Below are 27,672 nucleotides of genomic sequence, written 5' to 3' on the forward strand. Positions count from 1 at the left end.
CACTCACGGGCTTTCTTCCTTTCTTTTTAAACACACACATGCAGCATGAGGAAATGGAGGGATATGCGGGACAGGATTCCTCGCATTCTCTCAGGACTGCTTCAGCTGCCATTTCTCTTCAACAAATACACAAAACAAGCCCTTACATTCACTCCATAGACTCTCTGTTTAGTCCAGGTTTCCCCAAATACCCATAACGGGGACCTGCGTGGCTCGGCTGGTGCAGAAACAGCGTTTAGATGCAGCCTCAATTCATGTTCTCTCTCTACTTCTGACAACTGAGAGCAAAAAAAAACAAAAAAAAAAACAGCTCAAGTGCAGGAAATGAAAATGAAATGCTGCATTAATCGACAAGAGACCACAACTCTGATCAACCATATAAATATTTAATGTATTACGTGGTGCAATAAATACAACAATTAGTTTAGAAAAGCATCAGTCACAGGAAAAAAACAGAAGTTAAAGTAGTTTTGTGCAAATGCAATTCGGTTTTTGCTCACTTTCCGTGAACATCCTCAAAATGTGGAAGTCAGTTTGGCACTTTTGAAGTTACCTTTTTTTTCCTTTTGCTTCTCATCACAATAGAGACCATAAGAAGTTTTTTTTTCCTTTTTCCTTTGGACGGCCTGCAGATGGGGGAAGAAATGAGCCCTTCGCTTTTTCCACAGATCTAATTCTGCCATCGTGACATCAAACGCCTGACAACTTGAATCGCAACTCTTCCTTGACGTGAATTACAGCAGCCTTTTTTTTGTACGCGGCCGGTCGGTTTGTGTCTACAGACAGAAGATATTAACCACAATTTCACCTCCATCTTCTTCTGTAAGACGCGAGTTTGATAGGGCAAATGTGTAATCTCAGGTAACGGAAGTAATAAATACACCTGAGCGGATTCTTCTGGAGGACTGCGGGGGTGAAGCGGCTATGGTTCCCTTTTTAACCTTGATTGGACGGAACAACCCAAACAATTAGCATCAACAGTCCCCTGAGGCCTGAGGAATATTTGGTCAGTTAAAAATCCATTTCTCGAGCTTGCCTTTATCCCCCAAATGAGCGAAAAAAAACCACCATAAAAATATCCAGGAAGTGCATACATTCCACATCGTTGGCCCCTTTTTGAAACGTCAGAGCCGAACTTCAGAACAAAAAACCTCTCGCATCACGGTTCCCTTTCTTTTACGTAAAAACCAATTGACACCAAACTTTGTTTTTGTCCTATAACTTCAGCTACAGAATGGCTAGCATCCACGTACAGGATGAAGACACCAGAGTGCTCAGTCTGCCAGAGAGCTTTGTAGCCGTCACGCTGGGAAGCCTGTGGAGGGCTCCGTGGGGGTCCCATGTGCAATAAGTAGGAACCACCCAACTTTAGTCACAAACTCAATCCTTCCATATCAACTTCGAGGTTCTATATCCTTGCTTGGGCTGGGTAGAAACCAGAAAAACAGCAGATGAACATTTTGACAAAAAAAAAAAAAAAAAAAATCAGCTTTCTTTCCTTCAAAGAATCAACTGAACCAGCTCCCGTGCAAAGTAAACCACTGACAAATGTACCGTTAAATTAATTTGAAGCTCCAGAACTGGTCTTGCGATGCCACCCAGCCCCTTTTCCGCCATCTTTTTTTGGTTAGTTTGTAAGAACACCTGAATTATCCTGAGCCCGCCAGCGGCATTCCCGTGTGACCTCGCCTACTTTACCCTCTGGCTCTAGTAAAAACACATTGCTTTAAAAAAACAAAAAACGACTCCATGGATTCCTTTCACCAACACTGTTGAAGGACGGATCCTTGCCTGACAACACCTCCTCCTCCTCCCCCTCAGACGGGGAGAAGGATGGAGCTCTGAACGCAGCTTTAATCTCTGCTTTTCTTAGCTGTGGCCAAGGCACTGCTGGATCAGAGAAACCTGACGTCTGATCAGATTTTCAAAGTATTTTTTTCCTTTTTCTACAAAAACAAAAATTGCATCTGCTTTTTGCCGTTTGAAGCTTGTGCGAAAAGGAAACTTTTTTTTGTTGTTTGCATCTAGAATCTTCAATTCACAGTCTTACAAAAATATTTTGAGGTAATTCAAAAAATTTTTTTAGCAGATATGTTAAAATAAATGTGATTATTTTCTCTCTTTATTTTCTGTACCAGTCTGGTGAAAGGCTGTTTTTGTCAGAATATACGTGGTATCGTATTCACAAGACATCTCGACACATGCAGGATAGTGTGGACATACTTGTAGTAGAAGCCGTGTATATATATGTGTGTGTGTATATCTGTTAGTGTTAATTTCATTTAAATATCACAAACATCTTACACAACCCTCAGCTCTTTAAGGACGAGTTTTTGATCAGTTTCCAATTAGGATTTCTGTGTTTTTGTGCTCTGTGACGTGCGGCAGGTTTCAAAGTTGTGGCACCTTCAGCCTCACAACTATTTTCGCTGTCAATCAAGGTGAGTCTCTGCGGTATTACGTAACTCCAGAACGACGGCAACTGTTGCTCCAAACAGACGGCTTAGAGGCTGCATCCCTGAAACGCTAAAAGCAGGATCCAGCTTACACAAAAGGTTATTGTTTTGTCATCGCGGGATTTAAGTCATATATTATCCCGCTCCATTAAAAACAAGCACCGTAATCTGTTTGCGTTTTGTTACATCAGTCTTTTTTTTTTTCGTGTGCGAGCGGGGGCATTTAATTTTGCACCAAACCCTCGACTCGTTTTGTGAGCTACAAGCACTTAAAGCAGGAATCCGGCCGACCACAGAACACAAGCTGCCAGGGACGGAGAATGTGGCAGCTCTTTTTTTTCGTCTGCGTTGTCCTTAAAGAGCTATCCGAGGGTGCTGTAAGGGGAGTATATATATATATATAAAAAAACGAGAAACAATTGCACTTCTTTGATAGAGTAAAAGAGAAGAGCTGCAAGAGCCCCTCTTTTGCTGGCTATCTGGAACATGCCAGGGTAATACATGTTAGAGGCGTTGCTATGTTATGTGCTATTTTATACTACGTACGATTGGTAGAAAGGACAGCAGCACATCTAGCATAAGACGGTATGGCTTGTTCAGATCAAAGTGGATTCTACTGAGAGGACGGATGGGGCCAGCAGTGTCAGGCTTAAGATTATTTAAATCTGCACAGACAGAGAGGTTATCTGAGGAGAGAGGGGCTTGCTAATCGTGTAATCGCGTCGCTGGAATTTACAAAACGACTGATGCTTTCGGCTTTTGCTCGACAGTCATGCCGAGAATGACGCCGCTAGAGTTGACAAATATCTTTTCAGATGTTACATCAGTGAGCGCTCGTCTCACTGGCGAGCCCCTCCTTGCTGGAAAAATAGATATTTCCATCAGAAACAGCCTTCCTCTCTTATCTGACGCCGCTAAAAATCTCAGAGTACTCGTTGCAGAGTACAGGCAACTTTTTGGTACGGTCAATGCAATATATCATACAAATACAGCAGCAGTATGCGCACACTGCTATGTGCGTTTAAATGCTCCTTTATCGGCATCGTTTTACTCGCTGTCTAGTCTGCTTGGTGCATTGCTAACCCCATAATGAATGAAAGCCACCAAATCTCCAACATACTGTAGCAGGGTTCCTACACATTTTCCTCAGTTATTTTTCATTTTCTAATATGTGACAATTTCTAACAAAAGCACAGGCTTGCTGGAGAAACCGCTGACTGCTCATTTCGAACACATTTTCCTACAGAATTTCAAAAACCAGTGTAGGAACCCTGATGAGAGGAAGACATGCATAGAACATTAGTGTGACACACGATCGCAGAGCAAACAGTAGCCTAACTAGTCGTTTATAAAGGACACCGAGTCTGATTCTCTGCAACATCACTCCACTGACACAAAGCCTCATACCTTTTACTAATGGCTCTACTCATGTTTACCCAAAACAAACTAAAGCATAAACTGATTGGTTCATTTATTACTTTGCCCCTCTCCTGCCCAAATGTAACGACACACAGGACTAGGTATTTGGGAATGTTCACACTTGGAAACAATGGTGCAATGAGTGTTCCACACCTGGCTGCAGTGGGTTCCTGTGTCTGTATTTTGTCTCATCGTTAACTAGCAGCATTGTAATAAACAGAACACAGTGACCTCAGTGGCTCGACGTGTTTGACGGCGCCTCGGCTGTTTTACAACTGCAACACTTTTGCTGCAAGGGCCTGAAGTGTGTATTGTTGCACTTTCATTTAGATTCACTCCAGGAGTCTTAAAATAAAGCACTGGGACGGCGTATAGCTATGTGATTAATGGCATCATTCATCAGTTGTCCGCGGCCAGCAGCCTGTTTGCCGTTTACGGCTCTACGGCCAAGCGCTCCCTCTGCTGCAGCGTGGCTCGCAGACAAGCTAACAGGTGGGCCACGGATTGGGTGACAACAGAGGAGGAGCGATTCTTGAGAAACCCCACCAGGGAGTCCATCAGAATCACACGGCTCTCCATGCCTGCCCAGAAATAGAGGCATTAATTTGCCAACTGTGATAAACAGAAACGCACATGCTCTAGGGGTGAGCGGTCGGAAATTCCCCTCAATTGTGAAAGTCTCACAGCTTGCGGTCTCAGTAATCACGTTGGTTTAAACGCAGACTCTCGTGCTGCGCTGTGTTTCACATTCGTCCGTGGCTGTGAGCAAATCTCATCTATTTGACAAACACGACTTCATGTGAATTAACACAAGTGACCGCATCGATTTGCCGCTTTTGATTTGACGGCGATGACATGCGACTGGCCAAAGCGCCAACTGTACAGTTAGTGTTGTGGTAAGAAGTGAGGCGGGCAGAAACGCCGTGACATAACCGGTCAAAAGCTCACCTGCCACCAAACTGTGAAACAAAGTGACACGGGAAATAGCTTCATGGAATGGACTCGTAGCAGCTGAAGATGCATGTGGTGTGAACACACATTGACCATTCGAGTGGAGTGTTCGGTACATAACCCCGTGCCCTCCCTGCCCCTCCCACAGTGGTTCCCCTTAAGAATAAAATAAGACAGATGGGGCGAACATACAGGGACTCTATCACGGATCAAACAGGTCAGGCTGCCCATGCAACTCCAGCTGACGGTTGAAATGCTCGATCTGCTTGTTGGCCTCGGAGACGTACTCTTTGATGAACTCGTCCATGTCTGCAGGAACGCTGATGTAAGGAAACAGCAACACAGTCACTACAACAAACAGTAAATACGGATTTGTGATCATTTGTCAGTGTTGTTCTGGGTCAGAAAGTCAGGCTTATATCGCCACTACTGTTCAAAAGTTTGGGGTCGCTTAGAAATGTCCTTACTTTGAAAGAAAAGCGTTTTTTTTCAATGAAGATAACATTTCATGAATGATAAATCCAGTGTAGACATTGTTAATGTGATAAATGAGTATTCTAGCTGGAAACGGCTGATTTTTAATGGAATATCTCCATAGGGGTACAGAGGAACATTTCCAGCAACCATCACTCCTGTGTTCTAATGCTACATTGTGTTAGCTAATGGTGTTCAAAGGCTCATTGATGATTAGAAAAACCAGCTGATCAGATTATTCGGATTGCCCATTCATCTCCGAATACTTGGCTTTGTCATTAAGTGGGACCGAATATCCGGAGCTCAGATATTGCTATTCAGGCCAGCTCTCGACTTTAACCAACTTAAGGCTTTGGTTTAACGTCTGTTTTAAGGGTACCTGGTTTTAACTATTTAAAACAAGACAAAGAAAAACACCTTCATACTTTTTTCCAAGCCTGTTTGACATAAAATATGTAATTGGTGTTTAAATATTCAAAGTAACCACTTTGAAAAGGATACTGGGATGGAAGCTTCTTTTCTCTCCAAAGACGTCGACATACTGATAACCGTTGTAGAAGTAGCCTGGTGGTAGCGGCTCCAAGTGTCTGCTCGCCTGAAAGGAAGCATATACATCAAGATTATTGATCAAAAAGGCCAACATCAATCCAATTCCTGAACGCAGCCAAAGCTCTCCTGAAGGCAAATTAAACTCTACAAAAAAAAAAAAAAAAAAAAAAAAAACAGCAAATGACCAACAGGCCTTGAATCTAACATTTTAGATTTAGTTTTTCTTGACAATAAAGCAAACAGCCATTGGATTTTCCCCCCCCCCCCCAATATTATGAAACCAACTTGCATTACATCTATGTTTATAACAGCTATGTAGGTTCCTCTGTCTTTGGCTTCAGCTGTACCTTTGTACAGACTAAAACTCTGTAATGACAAATAGAAACACACTGATGTATCCTGCGAACAAGCATAGACACTTGAAAAATGGTAAAATGACAGTGAGTACATGATGTCCTGTAGGCTCTGAAGAACATGTAAGTGCATGCTTGAAGTGCTTCTACCTCTTTGCATGTGTTTTTGCTTGTTTAGAGCCTTTTTGAGGTCATTATTATTAAATACGCTAATTATAATTACTATTTATTACATTATGCAATTATTATGATGTGCAGTTTTGAGCCTGTTAGGGACATAAAAGATACTTACATGTATGCTCTTGATTTCTTGTGGTGTAAGAGTATTTTTAGTTCTCTTAGCTTTCTTCGTCTGCCTCTGTAAACATCAAAGAGAGACAAAGGGATTGTGGTTTTACAACACTTTGTACCTGACTGATGCTGGCTGCATGATAACAGATCTATACGTGAGCGTGCTGCTTTCTACCTGCTTGGCGCACAGCCGTAGCCAGTCCTTGAGTCCATCCTCAGCGAGGCCGACGCCATCAAAGACGAGGAAAGAGGACGTGTCGGTGTCTTTAGGGCCCGGGGTCGGAGGGTCGGCGGCCTGGTCCGGGACGACGCTCAGGCTCCCGCTCGCCGCGTTGTAGCTCACCTCCATCAGCCGCTCCGAGTCTGGAGGTTTCACAGACGACGGAGCTCAGATTGGTCTCGCGTGAAGTTGGGACCTTGTGAAACACCTGCTGCAGCGGCTTCATGTGTTACCAGCATGCTGTCAGTGGGGTGTCAATGTTTTAACATCCATACAGGCCTTCTGCTCCCAACACGGCTCACAGAACTCACGCGTAGTGCCAAAACAAGATAAATCATATCAAATATGTCCTGATTCGATGACAACGGCTAAATACGAAAAAAGCGAAATCAAGCAAAGTAACTAAAGTGATGCAAATGATCCACTACCCTACACACAGTGACTGAGACACACACTACAGGAAGTCTCAGGATCATACAACCACCACACTCATTTCATACCGAATCCTCCCAACGCTCTGCAAATATCTGCACACTCTCTGAACTCCTCACAGCCACCTGAGCTCTCTCTCTCTCTCTCTCTCTCTCTCCTCATGCAACGACTCTACACAGGTCTTCAAATACAAAAAAACTAAAAAAAAAAGAAAGAGTGAGAAAACTATGTGGAGGAAAACAAACCAGTGGACTATGAACTGAATTCTAAACACCGGACACCAGAGCAACAACCGAGCAGTATTCCTACCGTCTGGGGCTTCTTGCCTGCCTTGAGAGCAATCTTTTCTCTCAGAATTCCCAAAACTGGGAAAAGCAGGTCAAATATTTACCGAGGGAAGAAGTCACAATTGTTAAGCAATGCTCATCATATGGAAGCTGTCTGGAAGTCAAAATGTGATCTGAAAACTTCAAAAGTTAGCAATAATGTGAGGTATTTTATAAGACAAAAACAAAACAAAAGCATGTAATTCCTACCAGAGAATTGGACTTTTCCCCAAATATTGTACACATTTCCTTGGAAGGGGCTTGGTCTCAGTGACGACTTGATCGCTGCAGAGAGAAAACAAGAGCTTCAGCAGTGAGTGTTGTCGCACAGATCGTAGGATTTAACAGTAAAAATGCAAATGAACAATTTCCTGAAAAGCAAAATTGGTGGCAAACTATTGTAAGTGCATCCTTCGGGAATACAGATTATTTCACAGCGACGGCTGATAATTACTTTGAGACCTCAGCTGTCTCCATATTTGGAGGGAAAGACAGCTTATGTAATCATAACCAAATCCTGCCAGCTCATATCTGGAGCTTCTGTCACGTGTAAGAGTCGGAAAAAAAAAGGCAGGAGTGAGGGAGGGAGGGGGGCCTTTCTTTCCATCTCACCTTTACAGCGGGTGACAAATAGAGGCCTCTCCAGCGGCCGGCTGAAAGCCACGCGCTGCTGGGTGAGGACCAGAGTCCCGGAACCAGAGAAGAAACGGCCTTTGCACCTGGAACACAGAACATGTGCGCATTACACAAATAGTGAGAAAGTTAAGTCGAGAACAAGCCAAATGTTTGGGCTACATTTTGTCTTTGGCTGGAAACTTGTTTACTCTACCAGCTGCTCCCAGGAAAGAGGCCAGCGGATGTGATTTGCCGGTGAAACTGTGGGAGTGGACGACAAATCTGTAAATACCCGACATCAGCAGGTGAGAAAGTCTCCTGTCGGGGTCTGAGGGCTGAGGACGAGCAAAACGCATCTCAAGCACACTTTGCACAAATTAATGCTTGAAGATGAGTGAATTAAAGAGCCAGAGTGTGGCCAGAGAGCCGGTGAATGATCTGAGGGGGGGATTAAGCAGAGGTTCATATTAGGCTGACCACTGAGGCATGAAGGCTGAGTGGACCGGGTCCAAAGGGAAAGAGACCCCCTCTGTGTACATGGCAACTGCATGGCCAACAGCTTGTTACTGTGCTGCCAGGAGGCGACTGGTGATAGAACACGAGATGCCCTGAGGGGCTTTACAGCAATCAGCAAACGATACCCCCACCACCACGGCTCAGTGGCAATTAAACTGCGGGGAGGCAGCGCTGAGGAAAGCCGGGGCTGGAATCAATCTGCCGTTCGGAGGGGCCAAAAGGTTGATATGGGGAGGACATGCGGGCGTCTTACCATCCAGGGTAGAGGACATAACGGGCTCTCAGCATCTGCGGCTCACTGAAGCTGCTCTCAGACAATATCAGCATCACGTCTTCGTTCCTGATCGAGAAAAAGTGCAATAAATACTCAGCGTTTGACTGTGCTAGGAAGTGAAATAATGCCCTGAAATAATCAAACGAAACTCATAAATGCAAACTTTAATGGGTATACTGAGCGTTCTTGTGTTAACCGAGAAGAGCTCTGACCAAACAGATTCAGACACGGACTCCAAACAGTAAAATGTAGCCCGGAGTGAATATTTTAGACAGAGATAAAAGCGCTTAAATGACTGTTTGCGGCATTGATCATGATTCTGCGGGCGCCTACCTGGTGACAGCTCCTCTCTCTGCCAGTATGAAGGCAGCGGTGGGGTTGGCAGAGCGTACCAACTGCTGAACATGCTGCATGAGAGGGTGCTTCTCCTCTGCTGTCAGCCCGGTGAACACCACCGTACTCACAATACCTGACATACAACGAGGCACAGAGAGAGAGAATGTGGACTCCTGGAGAAAATGGATCACTGTTCTGAAAATACAAAAACCTGCATGTGTCTCGCCACTGCTGCAGTGCTGTAGTTTGATTTAGTGGCGTTGCTGCTGCTGCTGCTGCTGCTGTGTCCTACCTGGGAGCTGCACTGACATTTTGATTCGTTCAAAAGATTGGACCGACAGAAACGGTGTAATAAGTTATTCTGAGACAGATTAAACTGCGGTGATTGCCTCTTGCTCATCCCTGTCTCAGCTTCACTCAGCCAGACTTCCTTTCTGCAGCAACAAATAGGGATTTGTCTGGATCCCGTAACAAAGACGGCAATGTGTCACTTCAGAACACACAATGAGATGTGTACTGTGTACTCTTGGACGAGCAGTGAAGTCTGTGGCAATGTGGTGCTGAACATACCGTGGTTTAGCCCTTTAGGTTACTATATTACACTATATACTAAATAAGGCTGCAACTAGCAATTATTCCTCCTGTTGATCGATCTTTGTCAGTTATTTTCTCCATTATTTGATTTGTTGTTTAGTTTATAGATCTTCAAGAAATGGTGGTCCCCAAAACTCAAGGCGATGCATTCAAATGTCTCAGAGAGATTCAGTTTACCATCATAAAAGAAACCAGAAAATAACAGAAAACTTGAGAATTTTCTGTTAAATGGTTGTATTTATATAGCGCTTTTATCCAAAGCGCTTTACATGATACATCACATTCACACACACTGATGGCGGAAGCTGCCACAGCGCGAACCACGACCCACCAGCAGCAATTAGGAGTTAGGTGTCTTGCTCAGGGACACCTCGACATGAGCTCGACGGGCCGAGGATCGAACCGGCAACCTTCCAGTTACAAGACGGCCACTCTACCCACTGAGCCATGCCCCTCTGTTATTTTCTTTAAAATAACTGGAACACGTCTTTTAAAATAGTTAACAATTAATTTAATAGCTGACAAATAACAGATTGTTAAATTATTGTTGCAGAGCTACTATTAAATGTGATCTAATCCATAGAAAACAATATATGTTGTGGTGCTCCTACGATATTTTCATAATCATTACTGAGTGAAAAACAAAATCTCTGAACTCGGAATGTTCGATATTTCAAGATGTGCTAAGAATTTCCATCTTCTGTGGAACACCGTGACCTCTGTATTTGTGCAATGTGTTGATAAAACATTCCAATTTTGTATTTTTGAGCAGAGAAGCATAATATTAGTGGTGGGCGCAACGCATTTCAAAAAAGCAGCAACCCTTTAAAGCAGAAGTTCAATGAATGGCAAAGATAAATGCTTCACAACAAAACGTAATGAAGCAAGAAGAAGATGTGAGAACATTTTTAAAGATCATCACTTTTCTGAAAGATGTATATATCGCTGAATATCCCCATGGTTATGTTCAGTACTTCAGGAGAGACATGCATTATGTAATTTAACCCTTTAAGCTTCAGTCAATTCCAGCCGTTTTCAGTACAAAAAAATCGCTAATATTCTATTTTTAAATAAAAAAAAATTACGAAAAATACAGGGAATATTGGACGCGCATCAGGAGGTGCATTTCCTTGAAAACGACCGATTCGGGGATTTTATACCGACTTCAGGACATGTTTTGGACAAAATAGTTTACTGGCTTGTGTCATCTGGATGTAAAAGGTTGGATTATGGCCGTTTTTTGTGGAATCTTTTTTTTGTGTGTAATAATAAACCCGGAAATGTGAGTCGCGCTGTGTGCGTTGAAGCCGTGTATAGAGAACGGATGGATGAATATTTGTTTTTGTCGGACAAATGTGTTTTTCTCACCCGCTGTGGTAATCGCATCTGAAAGTGGTTTATACCGGCGGATTCATGAGAATCTAAGCTTTCCATCGGTGTATAGTGTTTGTATAATCGCGTTTGCACCCGTCGGACATTCTTGAAATTCCTATGCAAATTAGTAGGTGTACCGCCGGCGGTACACTGAAGCTTAAGGGGTTAAATGTATTTTGTTGTTGGGAAGGTAGAACAATCCAACAGATGGGACTAACCTTGGCTGCACTGCTCCAACAGCTTAGGAAAAGCAAACCTGAAGACAGACAAAACAAAGCGGAACAGAATTTAATATAGACTGTCAGAAACCAATCTGAAATGGTCATCGCCATGCTGCAGCTTAAGTTGAGAAGCTTACACGCCAAGTGACACATGTAAGAGCTGTGTTTTGATGCATTCAGTTAGCAGCCCTCTTTATTTAACCCATGTCTTATATCAGCACTAATAAGAACTCTATTTATGACTGATGGGCGCATGCCAAAGTTGTGCGGCAATAAACAGGCTAATTCCATGTTGTAGCCCTCGGCTAGCAGGCCGGTTATCCATCACGAGGCATTTTTCATTGCATGACATCATGACTCTGACTGGCAACTGACCAATGTAAAAGCTTTCGATAATCCAATTTATTTAATTTATCCTGAGTTTTCAAATCAATCAGCGTTACACACCACTTTCTGGAGAACCGTTCTGAGCCAAGTCTCCCTCCAAACACCGCAGACCCTCCCCTGCAGCTCTGAGGGGTTGGGTGGGGTGGGGGCGATTAGCAATTTGAAAGGCATTTATCTTTCCTGTCCTGATGTAATGAACTGTCTGCATCCATCACAAAGAATAGATCATGACTGACTGATGAGCTTCAGTGGAGAGGGTGGGTTGGTCGCACATGTGGATCTGGGGGATTAAAGGGCTACGCTGAAGGGGGTGACAGGCAGGTCAGGCCTAAGCTGGGCTAACCACACCCAATTAGCGCCATAGTAGGGGACCACAGACCTCCACACGGTCTATGGCAACAGACAGTGACGGGGGGGGCTTCAAGATGCCTCAAATGGAAACGTCCGTGCAAACAGCATCGCTAACTGAACCTCTTATTACACATTTTTCCACGGCTGCTTGTCGGAGTTTAGCTGGAGGGTCGGCGGAACGTCTTCATAGCACAAGATCTGAAACACCTTCAAGATTCATTATTAAAGCTGAGCTTGTTAGACAATCACCGTGTCTAAAGGGCTTTTCATTATTAGTATTATGCTTTAAATATTTATGTAACTCTTCAACATTTATGAATGTTACTCTGCAGAATCAAATTATAATAGTTCAACTGCTTACCGGGGCATTTATTATAACACCTACCGGCTTTTTAATTAAATTTCTGTGGAAGACAGACAATGGCGGTAGTTCTCCAAGCATGCTGTAAAGACCCGACCCTCTGGACTGACTTCATCTGTATGTAAGCATCGCTGGGCAGCCCGGCTTGGCTGTGCACTGGAAAACAGCCTATTAACCGGAGTGGTATGTCATATTGTGCGGAGCAGCTCAGTCAATCTACGACAGTGAGAAGCTCTGTAAGCTACATATAAAGCCTGTAACAAAAGGAGAGTGAGATTAAATGTAGTGCTGATCCTCTCTGTAAAAGGCACACAGCCTTGAGTTTTAATAGCTAAAAGTGTCATGTAACCTTGTCCTGGAAACCTCCAGTGCTTCGACAATTTTTCATCATCCAGCCCTCGTCTGACATCATCTGGCCCGTCCATATGTTACGTGAGAACATAGCTGAGCGAAACCTGCAGTGCTGGTTTGTTTAAGCTTACTTAACCTTTTTAACTTCGCACAAAAGGGCGAAATATTTAGTAAAACATGGCCAACATCGGCTGCCTGTTACCTTTCTTGAAAACCGCTACTTGTGCTAGAAACATTTTTTGGTCAAAATATGAGTTTTTTGAAATATACTCTGCACAGCAACGAGTAATTCTACAGCGTACTGTGGAGCAGGAGTGGCTTGAGAAGGTTATTTTTTTGTGAAACTAGCTCAGCGAATCCAGCAATGATGTAAGCTACAAACTCGTGATGAGTAGATGGATTAAACAGGAGATGGCTGGTGTCAGAGGATGAATTATTATGGTGCTATTTATTATTTAATGGAAGCCCATTTAACTTGAGACTCAGAAACCTTACCTGTGCTCCATGCAGGAGGCGAGGGGGTTCACACAGGCGGTGACAGCGCCGATGGTGAAACACGCCTGAACAACTGGGTCAGGATGGAAGAGCACGGCCTGCACAATATCCAGAACATCTGTGTACCTGTAAGCAGGAAATACAAACAATAGCAAACAGTAAATTAGCTCAGTCTTTTTCTAATTTATTCAAATATTATTCTTGTCAAGCGAGAAAACCTCAGCAAAATGTAAATGTTCCGAAAGGACGCACTCTAAGGTCTGTTTTATTTGTGAAGAATCAATCCTGAATGATACATGGCAGTTTTTTTCACATTATTTATTGGATACTCGGGATGAAAAGCTTCCATTTAGCTCAGTTCTGCTTGACCGGATCAGTTGTGTAGCTCTGTCAGTTTCCTCACCCAGGAGAGAGCACCAACAGACGGGGTTTGCCTCTTGTGCCTCTCTGGCTCTCCAGGAAACTGGATAAATACTGCTGGAGGTGAGAGGCTGAGAATCTGTCGGGATCAGGCCCATAGACCACCCACCTGTGAGGGCAATGATGAAGAAATGTGCATTACCTCTGTTTGTATTACAGTTTTCCGATGTACTTTGATCATATATTTACGCTGAAATGGCGTACCTTCCGCATTCTTTGTTCAGGTTGACTAGGACCTTGCAGAGTCTTTTCTTATAGCTTCCTGGCAGTCCAGTTATGATGGTGATGACAACCTTTCAAGACATAAAAAAAAACCCAAATATAACCTGATGTTCTCTGCATCAGCTTTGCCATAATTAAACTAAGGTGCCACTGGGGGAAGCAGCCAGAAAAATGTTTAACCGTGTCTACAATTTAATATTTAAAAAAAAACAGCAGATTTGCTGCACCTTAAGTCGGTGTACTCACCTTGTCTCCCTGGCCAGCGGCTGGGTTTCTGAGCTCTGCGGAGGGGAAGAGCACCCCCAGGTGGTCGTACAGAATGGGCTCCTGGCCAATGCTACTGAGAGCGAAATGCTGAAGAAACCTGGAAAAGCCCAGAATATGGCAATCAGTGAAGAGAAACGGGGTCACGCCTAGATAAAGATAGCCCACAGAGACCGGTCGTTTATCTGGAAAGTGGAGAATCGGTGTGCTTACAGCAATGACTTTAATTGCAATTAATTGCCTTTGAGCAATTTCACAGTAGCAATCTCTGGAAAAAAAAAACACAACTGTTTCTCTCTCTGGTGGAACATAGCACTTAAAAATGAGACTGGCAATGCAAAACAGTACCAGAGAGACGGACTAGGTTGGGTGCAAATGATTAAAGCGGCTGGAGGTGTAATTATTGCAGGTGACAAATTTGGGTCAGACCCGGGAAAACCAAAACTCTGCCTCAAAGTGCTGTGTTACTGCGTTTTAGCAGCACTGACGGGGATTTAAAAAATGTGAACGCTGCTCATTTTGCCTCGAATAATGAAGCTACATTATCTTATACGCTTTCTATCAGCAGAAAACAGCTCCCGAGTGTAGAGGGTCAGCGCTGATGAAAACAGTGCATCAAGAAACACAGGCTTAAATGCTATTTCGGGAATATAGACTCATGATTAAGCAATACCTAGCATCAGGTTTTATTGCTTGTTTGCTTCAACCCCGATGCACTCGAGGTGGCTCTGGGGCTGGCACACGGTTGGATTGTATCAGTGACAGAGAGAAAGAGCTTAAATAAGCTGTTGTCCATCACCAACGCTGCCCGAAAGCCTCTGCAGAGTTCAATCAGTCGACAGAGGGGCACGTTCGGTGCCAGACTGCTGACTGCTCAGTAGATAGACTGAGGAGGGCTTTTGTGCCTCAGGCCATACAGAGATAGTGGAGGGAAAACCTGCACTTTGTCATTAGGTGGTTGGTCGATCCGTCAGTTACTGGCTGGTAGATTTATGCTCAACCTGCATTTGTCTATCTATTTATCCTCATTAGTATTTTTTTAATCATCTTGCTTTTGCAGTGCCATCTTTGATATTCACCTTCAAGCTAAAATTACCTGTAACAGGCCATCTATCTATCTGTGTGTACTCACATTTCCTGTTCTGGCAGCTGCGAGTATGAAGTCTTTAAACTGCCTCTGCGTTTGGCTACTGGTGGCTCCTGACTGTCGTGTAGCTTCTGCAGTCTTTTGTGCCTGAAAAACAGATTTAAAGACCACAATTATCTACTCTGGTAAAATATATTTAATAATGCTTCATGGTAGCTGAAACTATTAAAGCAAAGGATGCCTCCTTACATGTTTTTCTGATTCCAGGTCAAGAGCTCTTGGTCCAGCAGTTGCAGAGTGAGTCCAGATTCAGAGTTTTTCCACACTGACAACACCTACAACAAAAAGAGAAAATGATATTACATGTAGAGCTCTATCTTCATTCAGCATAAAATGATGAAGATGTGTCCTAACACATTTTTTTGTTTGCAATAGCGAGCAACTTGTATTAAAAAATGTGTTCATTTTGCTGAATTTTGAGGTGAAAAAAGCAAATACATCCCACACAGCAAACAGACATTAGAAATTAAACTGTCTTTAAATGTTAATACACTGATTTTTTTGAGGATTAAATAAACATTACTGAAATTAAATAGTATTTTTGACATGCAGTAGATAGCAACCTCCTTTAGCAGAAAGCACTTAGGCACTTATAAATGCTTTAGCACTTGGCACTGGTTCATGCGACATAATCTAATAAAAATAGATAGATGAAGCTCATAAACTGTCATCAGATGACAGATAATGACAATTCTTGAACTGCCTTACAAGTCCTAAAATAATCAATTGATGGCTTTTGAATTAATGAAGTTCTGAGACTTTTGCGCATTCCACAATTAGTTCACAAAATATAAAGATATGATTCTTATTTTTAGCATTTGTGTGTGCTGCAGGGGGTCGGATTTACTTATTTTCACTTCAAATATCGACTGAACTTTTGCATACAAATGCAAACTGGCACATGTGGAGCTTCACCCTCAAACTGTCAGGTGTCATTAGTTTGGGGTCTCACCTTGGAATAGAAGGCCTTGTGGCTCTTGGACCTGGGCTGAAGAGCAAAGACCAGACACTGATCCGGGCTGTGGAGAGGGAACGGGAGATGTGGGAGCAGGCTGGACTCGTACTCGACAAAGAGAGACGCCACGGCGCTGGAGTCCTGGTAACAAGAGGACACATCAATCACACACAAGCAGGTAGCAGGAATTCAGAATAATACATAGCAACATGTCTTAGCATATTCTGACATGGAAATAAATGAAAAACGAACAAACAGAACAATATACGTGTCCTCTACCACACTAAACAACCAAAAAACCCGGTAGTGTTTCTTCCAGTCACATCATAAATATACATACCGGATTATAGAACTTGATGCTGCTGATGTGGTCCTTGGACAGAGTAATGCTCCCATATTGAGAATGGACAAACAGGAGTCCATCAGAGAAGAAAATGATCTTTCCTAGAATTAAAAATAGAATCAATAATTTCAACCTTTGATGAAAGAAACAAAAATACAAACTGGAGAAACTGTGGCAAAATTGGAGACACTCGCATATTTTGGGAGGAGATTCAGGCAGAAACAAGATCCATTTAAGTGTTTATTTGCCGCTTGAGCCTTTATTCTATATAATCGGTTCTATTCTAGAGGAGGCGATGGATAAAAGAAAGCATGTCTCTTACATATCCTAATACTGGTGGCAAAGAAAATGATAACTGTGTTTTGGCTCAGTCCACTGCCTCCCAGTCTCCACCAAAGGACAGAGAGATTAAAGAAAATGTATTTAATGGAAACAATAACAGCAAAACTCCATTTGAAGTGAGGTTCGGGTTTGTGGCGGAGATGTCCCGAATATTCTGATCCGTTCGTCTGGTCTCCTGGGTCCAAATTTTGCCTTCGTTTTGTCTTCAGTTAAAATGAAGAATTCCCAAACAGCGGAGGTCTTCAGCATCTTGTCTTGTGTTTATGCAACGAAGTGAAGCGTGACGTCAGAGTCTGCAGCCACCCGGCCATTCGGGTGGTGTTTACAAACACGAATGGAGGAGCCGAGATGAGCCGATGTGGGCCGATGTGGTAATGAAAACACCTGAATTTTGAAAAAGGACTAAAATATCGCTAAAAAGTTTTTACGCTCTCATGAGGTGGTTTTTCAGACGTTTCAATATTGAAAAATATCGCAAAAACACCACTGAAACTTTTTTTCGCAATTTTACGTCACCGGACGTGACGTACCTGGTCACATGACCAGTTCTCTCGGCGTAAACATGGCGCGGTACGTGTGGACAGAAGAATCTTCGTCTCTTGCGGGATGATATTTTACGTGAGTTCCGATGCTTCTGCCCAGAACAACCTTCAATGGAAACACGTTCAAAGCGCAAATATACTTTGTCGAAATTTTAGAAATATCGCTTTTATTTTGCGAAAAACAGTAATGGAAACCCAACTACCAACGCTGCATATTTTTTCTGCTGGTAACGTCCAACCCCCCGTTGGACGTTACCAGCAGAAAAAATATGCAGCGTTGGTAGTTGGGTGCGAATATTCGGATACCAAAATTAATATCTAGATACTGCCATAGCGAACGAATATTCGGGTCCAGCCCTAATGTTTTTATTTGTCCATTTTTGAGCTGCATCTAAATATGTACAAAGCATGTAGCTTAAATAAGAATTTGGTTAAAAATATATGTATATAATCAATAATAATAAAATCAAAGCAAGATTCCTAAATGAATTCTAGCTTTTGCAGCACATATGAGACTTTTACCTTCTTCAGGTGTGGACAGCTGGCTGCTGGAGAACACATAAGCGGCATCTGCTGAAGTCAGAACACTTCCCAAACAAGTGCCATCCTCTTTCTGTTTGACACATATTACAGCTTATTAGGTTCAAAAACATGCATAGAGGGAACATTTCATGTGCTCTGACTATATGAAGCTCACCTTAGTGAGGTTTTGGGCTTGTTCTGACTGCTTGACATCAGCTTCCATCTAGAAACCACAGTGGAAGAAATATCATTGTCTACTCCTTACACTGAGCGTGAGTGTGTAGAACAACGTGAAATATCGGTTTTGTTTTTCACATTGATGCAGCTGATCTTCCAGCAGCACACATACCAGCCAGCAGGCGTAGCGAGGCACGGTAGTAGTGAGGATGGTGTAGCAGCTGTCTGAGGACACAGTGCCATCTACAGGAGAGGAAACCATATTTGTGTGACATGGAGCATAAGCAGCAGAGCCAAAGAATGACAAACACAGAAGATATGATCCTCGGTGCAGGAAATGGGCTATTTTTAGATGAGCGCTCTGTTGTTTCAAACTGACTTTTGGCTATTTCTGTTAACGGTGGCCTGTGGATCTGTACTGCTTGTGCTATAAACCAACATTTCCTTTATGGATTGAGTCAGCAGTCAGCTCTAATTAGTCTTTAGTTAACGAATATTCTACCTCTCTGTTGAATGTTGATGCTGGACTCCAAGAAGGATTCAGAGAAGACCACAGAGCCCAGATTCCCTCTGTCCCACTGCAGGTCTGGGATGTCATGGACGATCAGGGAGGCCTTCAGGAAAGCAGAATTAGTACAAATTTGGAATCCCGTGTAAGCACTGTGCTCCTTTGCTAAAGCAAATAACAATATTCTTCTTTAACTTACTGTTTTTACTGCATAGCGGCTGTCTTCATCAGTCAGAGGAATGACTCTGAATATAAGTAAAAGAGACTAATTAGACCTAAAAGTACACAGTTTAGGATGTATTTTTCAAATAATACGATGACAAATCACCAGTAAGGGCTGTAAATACTCACATTCCTTGCTTATTTACTGCCTGAATGCTGAATTCACATTTGGATCTGTGGAGAGCAAATACAAAAAAAAATCAAACAATAAATTTACTTTCGAGCTATGATGAAGGTCGAAAACGGTGAAAAATGTTGAGAAAACTAAACCCATCTGTACCTGAGAGAGCTGCGGTACTGGCTTAAATTCAAAGAGCCCAACGCCATCAGAAAAGTGTTCTCAGCTACATCCTTAGCCTGTGAAAACACCTCTTAATGAGCACAGTAGACATGCTGCAGTGCACGCTGTAAAATCAGTGTTATAATTGGTGTTCTGTTGTGTCTCACCTTGGTAGCGCTGGTGGTGCAGGAGTAGCATTTGATTCCTGACAGGACGGCTTGAACTGCAGCTGAATAAATCTGGGACAAAAGTCTGGCAAAAAAATTAATAATTTCTTTCAGACATTCAAACAAGCTCAAAGTAAAATATGATGATATGAAAAATTAAATCACTTACAAAACTTCTGTTTCTTTTTGCTCTGTGTTTTGATTCCCTGTGGGAGACATGCAGTGCACATAAACAAAATATACGGTCTGCTATGAATACAAACACGACCAATCTAGGAATGTGCGCACCCTGTATATGCAGAAACAACACAAAGCAACTTTTCTCACTGATGTCTCTGACTGAAGGTTAGCTATTGCTGCTTTTCCCTGTGCCTGAAATACCTCCAAAATACTAAATAAATAAACATGCAATTGATCGATATTACATAAGCCACGTGGTAAACCTCACCAAGATACGGAGTGTGGGTTGTTCCGAAGAAATAGGTTCGAGAGCAGGCAAGAGGTCCTTTGGGAGCCACACACTGCAGAATCTAACGGAGTAAAGGGTGTTTTGTTTAAAGGATATCCACAACAGCAGGTTCCCACTTGAAAGGTGGAGCAAAATTAACGATATCTCATATTTACAGGACAAGTAGGAGCAGAAATGACAAGTATCCTGCGACAACAAGTTCAAGGAGATTTAACCAAGTACTACCCTGCAAATCACAGGCTCCTGCTTGTACTGAATTACTTCACCAGATGGTGCTGCTACCAGTTTTTCACCTTTTTTAACTTGAGGAATGTGATTTTCAGAAAAAGCTGCCAGTGCTGTTTGACATACTGAGGAGTTCTGACAGCGGGAGGCGTTGGGCCAGTAATGCAAGTGGTTCATCACATTATCCAGCTTTCTACGTCAGACTTTCTCTCTGCACCACCACAGTGTCTCCATACAGTTCTTCTCCTTCACTCAGCTGCTGTTTCTCACCATATGTCTGGCTGTAGAAGCCTGAGGCCCCGTGTTGCGGACCTGATGACTCTCTGAAGGAAAGTTGAATGAATAGCTCTCCAGATCCTTTAGGGAGGAATGTTTCCCAAACAGCACCAAGGGCTGCTGACTTTTACTGAAATAAAGAAACACTTGATTAAGCAACAGGATTATGATGTTCATTCCACAGTTAAAACACCACAGATTAACACAGCTTCAGTATTTAGACACTGTTGGAGCATACAAAATACCTTTTATCTGTGATGTTGCTTGAGATCAGCCCATGAGAGTAATACGTACGGAACGCCTGTGGATTGAAGACACATACTCAATGAAATGCTGTTTGAAAACACTTCTGGCACTTATTTTAAACTCCATAAAATTAAACTCAGTCTTCTCTCAGCCACTATCACTGTGTTCTTGCCTCTCCACTTTTGCTTACATTTCCAGTTTACAGAAGTGCAAATGAACTCGGATGCTCTGCGAAAAGGGTTCATCAGTTACGGTTTATCAAACTTTACTGCTCATAAATTAAATGTGGGAGGAAGGAGACAGCATGATGTTATCTCTAACGGAACAGTCTGTGGAATGCTTTGCAGTTTCTGCAAAAATTAGTGTTCTGCGATTACGTCACAAAACATGACTGTCTCACATGTTTAGGTTGTTGCATCAAAAGTAGATTTCAGTACAACAATTACAACTGACTAATTATCCCATTTCTGTGTTTTGACCTTGTGGTTGGACTGTACCATTAGTGCCTCGGGGAGCAGTCTACAGCCAGCCATGAACCCAACAGCACAGTCACATTATCCATTATATACAGACACATAAAACTTTCATTGGTGTATTTATTTATCTATTCAATAGCCTACCGGCCACCACTATTTGAGGATTTCTATCATTACATACAAACACTCTCCTGCATTAGTTTAAAGGGTTGGTGGGATTCACTCACACATTAAAAGCTACTTTTTCTATTATCTGACGAACACAACGGTAATTTGCCTCAGACTCCAGTCTTTGAGTAATGTTCACATGCAAGCATAAATAGGGTAAAAATGGATAACGACATTTTTCTAATTCATTTTCCATTTGTTTTATTTTGATGGTAAAACTGGAAAGCTGGCACGGGTCAACACACAATCCATAATAATTACACTTTTCTCATACTACGCTTTACATCTGGTTTTAAATTACAAAGTTTAAGATGTACTTTAATCTACACAGCAAGAAATGTGCAACCCATCTGTAACGGTGCTTGTTTTGGTGATATTTTGCCTTTGCGGACAACAAAACAGCCCCATTTACAATTAGGGTTGGCTGCTCATTCAGTTCTGTTAATCTTTTCTTCGTGTAAAGAATCAGCGTGTTAAAATATCAGAAAAACATTTTAGACAAACATTATCCTATCAATAACTGCTAACTATAACAATAAGGGGCAATGAATTACCATCCAGACACTGTTAGGTATTTGCCGGACCATGTTTCTGGAAACATACCTCTCCTGCCTGAGCTTCAGAAAGCTCCAAGATGGACAGATGGCTCTCCAGGTCCATGCTGGAGAAGAAGCTGCTCCACTGCTTCTCAAAGCTCACCAGGTCCTGAAATACAACAAACAGCACAGAGGTTAGAGTCCACATCATGTTAAGTGGTCATGTTCGCACCCTTAATTGACTTTTGATCAGCCATAAACATTACAATTACTTTTTGATAACTAACACTTTATATTAAAATCACAAAATTACACTCAAACTCAGCAAAAACATATTCTTAGATACTTCTATGGACAAGGAGAACAAAGTTTACCACTTGTTTTGTTCAACTCATGCAAATTTTAAAAAAATACTGATGATACTTAATAAATGCAGCGGATTTATGAAGGTTTTAGAAGAATTTCCAGATGTCACACAAGAAGATTTTGTGGTTAAAAGTCTTTTAAAGGTTGAACAGCTGATGGAAAGTTAAACTCAGCGGTACCTCTGTGAGCAGGTTATCCAGGGACACTGGGTCCAGTCTGTTGTAAACCTGCCACAGCTTCTCACTCATGTCCATGAGCTGCAAAAGCAAGAAGGCATAAAACAAAATCAAACAAGAAATGTAGCACCAGAAGAACATTATACAGATATTTAGCTGCTGTTGGTTGACTGTACCTCGTATTTTAAGGTAAAAAAGCTTCCTCCTCCAATGCCTTCCAGGGCAAACGCTTGAATTAGGGGCCACTTTTCCACCATAAACATATCAAACCTCCGGATGTGTCCTAAAAGAAACAGCAGGGAAAGTGTAAGTGACTGTGTTGTAATTACAGAGAAACATGCTGTTAAGTAGGAAAAATGAATGAAAGTACATAACATGATGCAGTAGGGCTGCAGCTAACGAAGCCTCGACTAATCGTCTGAGCACGATACATCATCAAAAGCGGAAGTGAGCGCGCAATGTAACAGAAATCACCGTCTGACCGGAGCGCGGAACACGGATGGACATCGGCGCTGCATCGTGCATATATTATGTATGCACGATGCAGCGCAGACGTCCGCGATCTATCGTAAGCGCGGATGTCAGCGTTTACTATACAGCTGCATCTAAGCGCGGACGTCCGCGCTGCATCGTGCGTACATAATATATGCACGATGCAGCACCAATGTCCGTCCGTGTTCCGCGCTCTGGTCGGACAGTGATTTCTGTTACATTGCGCGCTCACTTCCGCTTTTGATGACGTATCGTGCTCAGACGATTACTCGAGGCTTCGTTAGCTGCAGCCCTATGATGCAGTATTTTGTCTTAAACACAGGTGTAATAAAGGAATGTGGGGATGAAAATGTGATCATTTGTACCTTGGGCGCTGTAAGGAACTCCGATCCGATAGCAATCCTGCACCATCGTAACAAAACTGGAGATCTTGAACTCCTCGGCTGCCTCTTCATCTTCATACTGTACGTGGAGGTGGGGAAAATTACAAAGGCACACGAAGCATAGAAAGGGATTTAATCTCGAGGGTGCAATCATGATTACAAGCACTGCTGCAAAGTGCCTAATTTACAATGTACAGAGATGGCACACATTTGCCAGTCACCACGACTACATGGGAGCAACATGAGACAGCAGGTGTGAGCAGATGCAGCCACCTGTGTACAAATTGTAGGTTCACTGCAAACAGCCAGAACGTGCTTTGATGAGAATGAATGTGCTGTGATTATTGCGCAGCCTGCGTATGTACAAAACTGCAGCCAGGTGATATGTCAACACGCCTAAACACTCGTGGTATGGTTCATATGTCGAGCTAAAGCACACAGGAGCTGTGAAAAACAGGAATGATAGGTTTTGTAGGGGACAAAAAGGGCTTTTTAACCTCTGCCTTTGTCATGCAGTAGAGATGCAGGTTCCTCCAGTGAGACACATAAGGCAACAGGTAAGCGTAGTTCAGCGGGTTGCAGTAGAGATGAACGCACTCGGCCTTAATCAGCAGGATCACATCTGGCAAGAAGACACGCGATGTGTTAGAGGAGATAACAGCCACAGCGAGCACGAAGACATGATTCAAAATGTCAAGATAAGCACTCACCATCCAGCATTTCTTCAGGAAATTCCTCAATGACATGTTCCAGATTCACCGGATTTCGTCCATACAGTCCGTAGAACAAGTATTTGGCCAGTTCACTGCATCCTTCATTATATCTGCTGTCGATTCCTAAAACACATGAAAAAGGCGATAATGTTGGTTAGCTTTGGTCATAAAGATGGTTCACCTTACTGTCTGTTCTTTAAAATGGTTCACCATGACTCTTAAGGCAACAAAAACAGCTCTTTCTGAATCCCAAACCATGAACTACCTCATATTTTGTACGTCGCACGCTTATTAATATTTTAATGCAGGATTATTCCATCTAAAATCAACAGAGACCTTCGGCTCATCTCTGATTTGTTTTATCTTTTTTATGACAATTTATGGGTTTTTCAAATGCTATTTGGATTTTTTTTGCTATCTGAATTTCTATATTTAAACTGCCCGTTGAACCACTTTCATCACATATTTTGCAAGTTGAAATTTGAGACTATGTTTGAATGATTATTTTGAACCATGCCACTGCTTCAGAATGTTACACTGGTATAAATTATTCTGTGTGTTTTATTTTGTATTACTGTGACATGCAACTACATATGGTTTAGAAAATATCACTCGTCAACTTCTGTGGGTTTTTTTTGTTTTTTTTGTCAGTGTGTGCTCAAAGATTGGGTTTTTTACAACAGCTTTAACCTTTATGCAAATTTCAACTTCAGCATAATCAGAAATTATTCAATCTAGTTGTCTAACATTGGAGATTCTGAATCAACGTCATGCTGAGAAATAACTATTAACATTTCATACTTTTATCTTTAACATTTGCATTAAAATATAGCCTCAAATTTCAATCCGCAAAAACAAAAAAACATGCTGAAGGAAGGCTTCTTTTTCTCAATCTTGGAAAGCATTTAACGCATCAAAATAAAATACTACAAATATCTTCATAAATATCCACAATTTCTGCTGTAAAAATGCCATGCAAACCAGAGATGGTCGAGCAGAAACTGTGATAAATATTCGATGATGTGAGATGGAATGACCCTCCAGCAACGCTGACCTCTGCTCCGCTGCACCATCACCCACGTACCTCATGCATATGGATTATTAACAGCTGCTTTTATTCCTATGATCAGAATTTGCACGGAAGCTTCCATGCTCCTCGACACATATCGAAAGCTGTACTTAATAATTAAACACTCATGTTTTTGTTTGAAGGCATGTGTTTTTGTGTCAGAACACTAAGAAGTTCCTTAAATCTGCACACATCTGTCTAATAAAGCACAGTTAACCAGGCCACATGAATAAATAAAGGTTAAACATGACTTGAGTTTGCGTGTTAACAGACCCAGAGAGCACAGGATGCCGTCAGGAGTGGCGGTGCCTCCTTCAAAAAGCAGAGCCTGGACCTGACGCAGGCGACAGCAACTGAAAAACACAAAAACAACAACAAAATACACATAAATATAACATCATGGCGTTGTTTTAATTAATATGAAAGTGATTCTTAAGCTTAGAAACAGCAATTTGGCAGTGAAAATCTCCACAAAAGGGCTCCAAGTATGGTTGTAGCTACATTTATTTCAATTTAATCTTGTTTGTGTGAAAAAATCTAGCATTTTTTAGAAAAATATGATGATTTACGAGCTTTTTTCCAAGATAAATACATGTAATCTTACTGGTATACCATTGTTTCAGGCTTTGAGAATGAACTAGCTTGATTTCATTACATTTTATTTATTTTTTTCATAATGATTGTTATCTTTGCAAGTTTAGGTCGTTAGTTTTGTTGATTGTAATAATTTCAACCGATCCAACGCAATTCTGCATTTACGTTAACTGTAGGTTTGGACGATAAAAATCACTGGGGTGTGGGGAATTTCTTGGAATGGATGCTATCATATAGCTTAATCAATATTATTTACCATAACTTGTGAATTTGACACTTGTAATACGACCTAAAGCTAGCAAATGTTAGCAATCCAGCTCATTAACGTTATTTATAGATTCAGTTAACGGACAACGGCTGATGCTAACGTTAGCCACGTTAGCTCGCCCGCTCCGGTGGGGGGTGGTTTCCGTCAAGACGACTCGATAAAAACATTACCTGACGGCGGGGTTTATTCCGGAGAATTTCCCATTAACTCTCCTCATACCGGCCATTGTAACGGTTGTCTCGGTTAACGCAAAAACGGAACAGCGCGGCGTATTTTCTTCCTTTTTTTCCTGACCGAGTTACTACATTTTCTTCTCCATCACCCTGGAGAATGTCTACACAGGATAGCATAGCAACGGGGCGAACCATTCGGTAAATCGGGGTGTCCGGAACATCTTATTAATATTTCTAAGCCTGTCTAACGATATTAAACATTCTTTATTATTACAACTTGGGTTTTAATCAATCATATAGTATCTTATGTCGTATTGGGCAATTTATGTCTGTACAAGAGACAAATATATTCGATATTATCAGGCCTTTTCCCCCATTTTACCTCGTAGTAAGGTCTTGTTTGGGTCGTTTGACAGCGGCTGGCAGCAGCTGTAGCTGATGGTGCAACCCCTCAGTAATCACAGCATTGGGTGATTCCTGCATCTGTACCAACTCTACAGCTGTAGCAGAATTATAGTATTTCTTTAAAGGTCTTATAAAAAATGCAAATAAAATCATTTTGACGTTAAAATCTGTCTCTGTGAAGTTATTCTCGGTTATTTTAGTGGTGTTTACAAAGACATTGGCCCACATTTTATCCTGCATGTCAGGACACTAACATACTCTTGTGTTAATTGGGGGAATTCCTGCATTGTGGCTGATTCAGCAGGAATGCAAAAACAAGAAACAATCACAGGATGTCTTGCCGACTGGAACAACCGTCCAGATGGCAGTTAATATAGGAGATAGATAAATGTGGGGAAAGGAAGCTGAATCAGGCAAAATGATCATCATGGTTCACTATCAATTGTTCAACAAGACATTCACACTGTGAGTGAAAGAGAAAATTTTGGTGAGGGATTGCTACTGGAGACTAGTCTGGGAATACCCAGACTGCCTGTGCACTCATTGTCATTTCGTTTACTAGGCAGTCTGGCGACCTGGGGTTGAATTTGTCCCTGAGTCAGGGATCCAATCACAGGACGGGGAGGGACAGTTAGACGATGACGCACACTAAGCGACTACGCGCAATGCATGATGGGTTGTTTGAGAAGAAGCGTTACCTTTGTTGTCGTGTTTCCGAAGGAACAAGCTAGTGGACTCGGTGGGTTTGGGCAGGTCTTTTTCAAAGTCCTCGGTGTCTTGGACGGGGTGGGTTCACGTTGTCTTTTCGATACGCTGCTTAACCGGACGTTCTCTTCCCATTGCCTGAATAAAGGAAAGTCTTTTTCAAGCCGACCGAGTGTGGAGGTGCAGCGCTGGCAGCATCTGTTTGACTGCTCCGGCTCCGGGGTGACTATCAGGTCCATCATCGCTAACCTATCTGATATGGTCGGCGTTGTTTTTGACACAAACATATCTGTGGAGTGTGCATAAACACGGGGTCCACTTTCCCTCATGTTTACTTTACATAAACGGCAAGAATCGTCCGGCGACATGGCGAAAGAAGCAAACACATGAGCAAACACAGCAATGATTCTTTTTCGTGGTGCTGCCGTCGCTCTGCATTTACGTCAGCGGCTAGCAGTGACACGATTGGCTGTGA

General features: G+C 42.3%; 1 protein-coding gene across 1 annotated transcript; it reads right to left on the reverse strand.

Moving 5' to 3' along the window:
• Positions 1–365: 365 nt before the first annotated feature.
• dnaaf9 (dynein axonemal assembly factor 9) lies at positions 366–26,280 on the reverse strand. Its single transcript, XM_022191611.2, has 37 exons — positions 26,085–26,280; positions 25,326–25,405; positions 23,981–24,106; positions 23,768–23,892; positions 23,253–23,349; positions 22,572–22,678; positions 22,399–22,476; positions 21,921–22,022; positions 20,673–20,728; positions 20,422–20,557; positions 19,906–19,987; positions 19,627–19,663; positions 19,458–19,542; positions 19,291–19,367; positions 19,140–19,184; positions 18,988–19,033; positions 18,783–18,894; positions 18,453–18,523; positions 18,279–18,326; positions 18,104–18,194; positions 16,695–16,798; positions 16,352–16,495; positions 15,589–15,674; positions 15,385–15,486; positions 14,235–14,352; positions 13,971–14,059; positions 13,750–13,875; positions 13,347–13,472; positions 11,399–11,436; positions 9,210–9,345; positions 8,856–8,942; positions 8,084–8,190; positions 7,682–7,756; positions 6,669–6,856; positions 6,495–6,560; positions 5,802–5,895; positions 366–5,135 (listed from the first exon to the last, which is right to left on the reverse strand). The coding sequence occupies exons 1-37, from the start codon at positions 26,138–26,140 to the stop codon at positions 5,029–5,031; spliced, it is 3,450 nt and encodes a 1,149-aa protein (XP_022047303.2). The 5' UTR covers positions 26,141–26,280; the 3' UTR covers positions 366–5,028.
• Between the last annotated feature and the right edge of the window lie 1,392 nt (positions 26,281–27,672).

Source organism: Acanthochromis polyacanthus, chromosome 1, assembly GCF_021347895.1.
Source record: "Acanthochromis polyacanthus isolate Apoly-LR-REF ecotype Palm Island chromosome 1, KAUST_Apoly_ChrSc, whole genome shotgun sequence".
NCBI lineage: Eukaryota > Metazoa > Chordata > Actinopteri > Pomacentridae > Acanthochromis > Acanthochromis polyacanthus.

Excerpts from the sequence above, each read along its gene's own strand:
- dnaaf9 (XM_022191611.2), bottom strand. The coding sequence starts at position 26,140 with ATGGCCGGTATGAGGAGAGTTAATGGGAAATTCTCCGGAATAAACCCC. Across the intron at positions 22,477-22,571 it reads TTTTTACCTTAAAATACGAG|CTCATGGACATGAGTGAGAA; the intron begins GTACAGTCAACC and ends TTGCTTTTGCAG. Across the intron at positions 16,799-18,103 it reads GCTGTCCACACCTGAAGAAG|GAAAGATCATTTTCTTCTCT; the intron begins GTAAAAGTCTCA and ends TTTTAATTCTAG.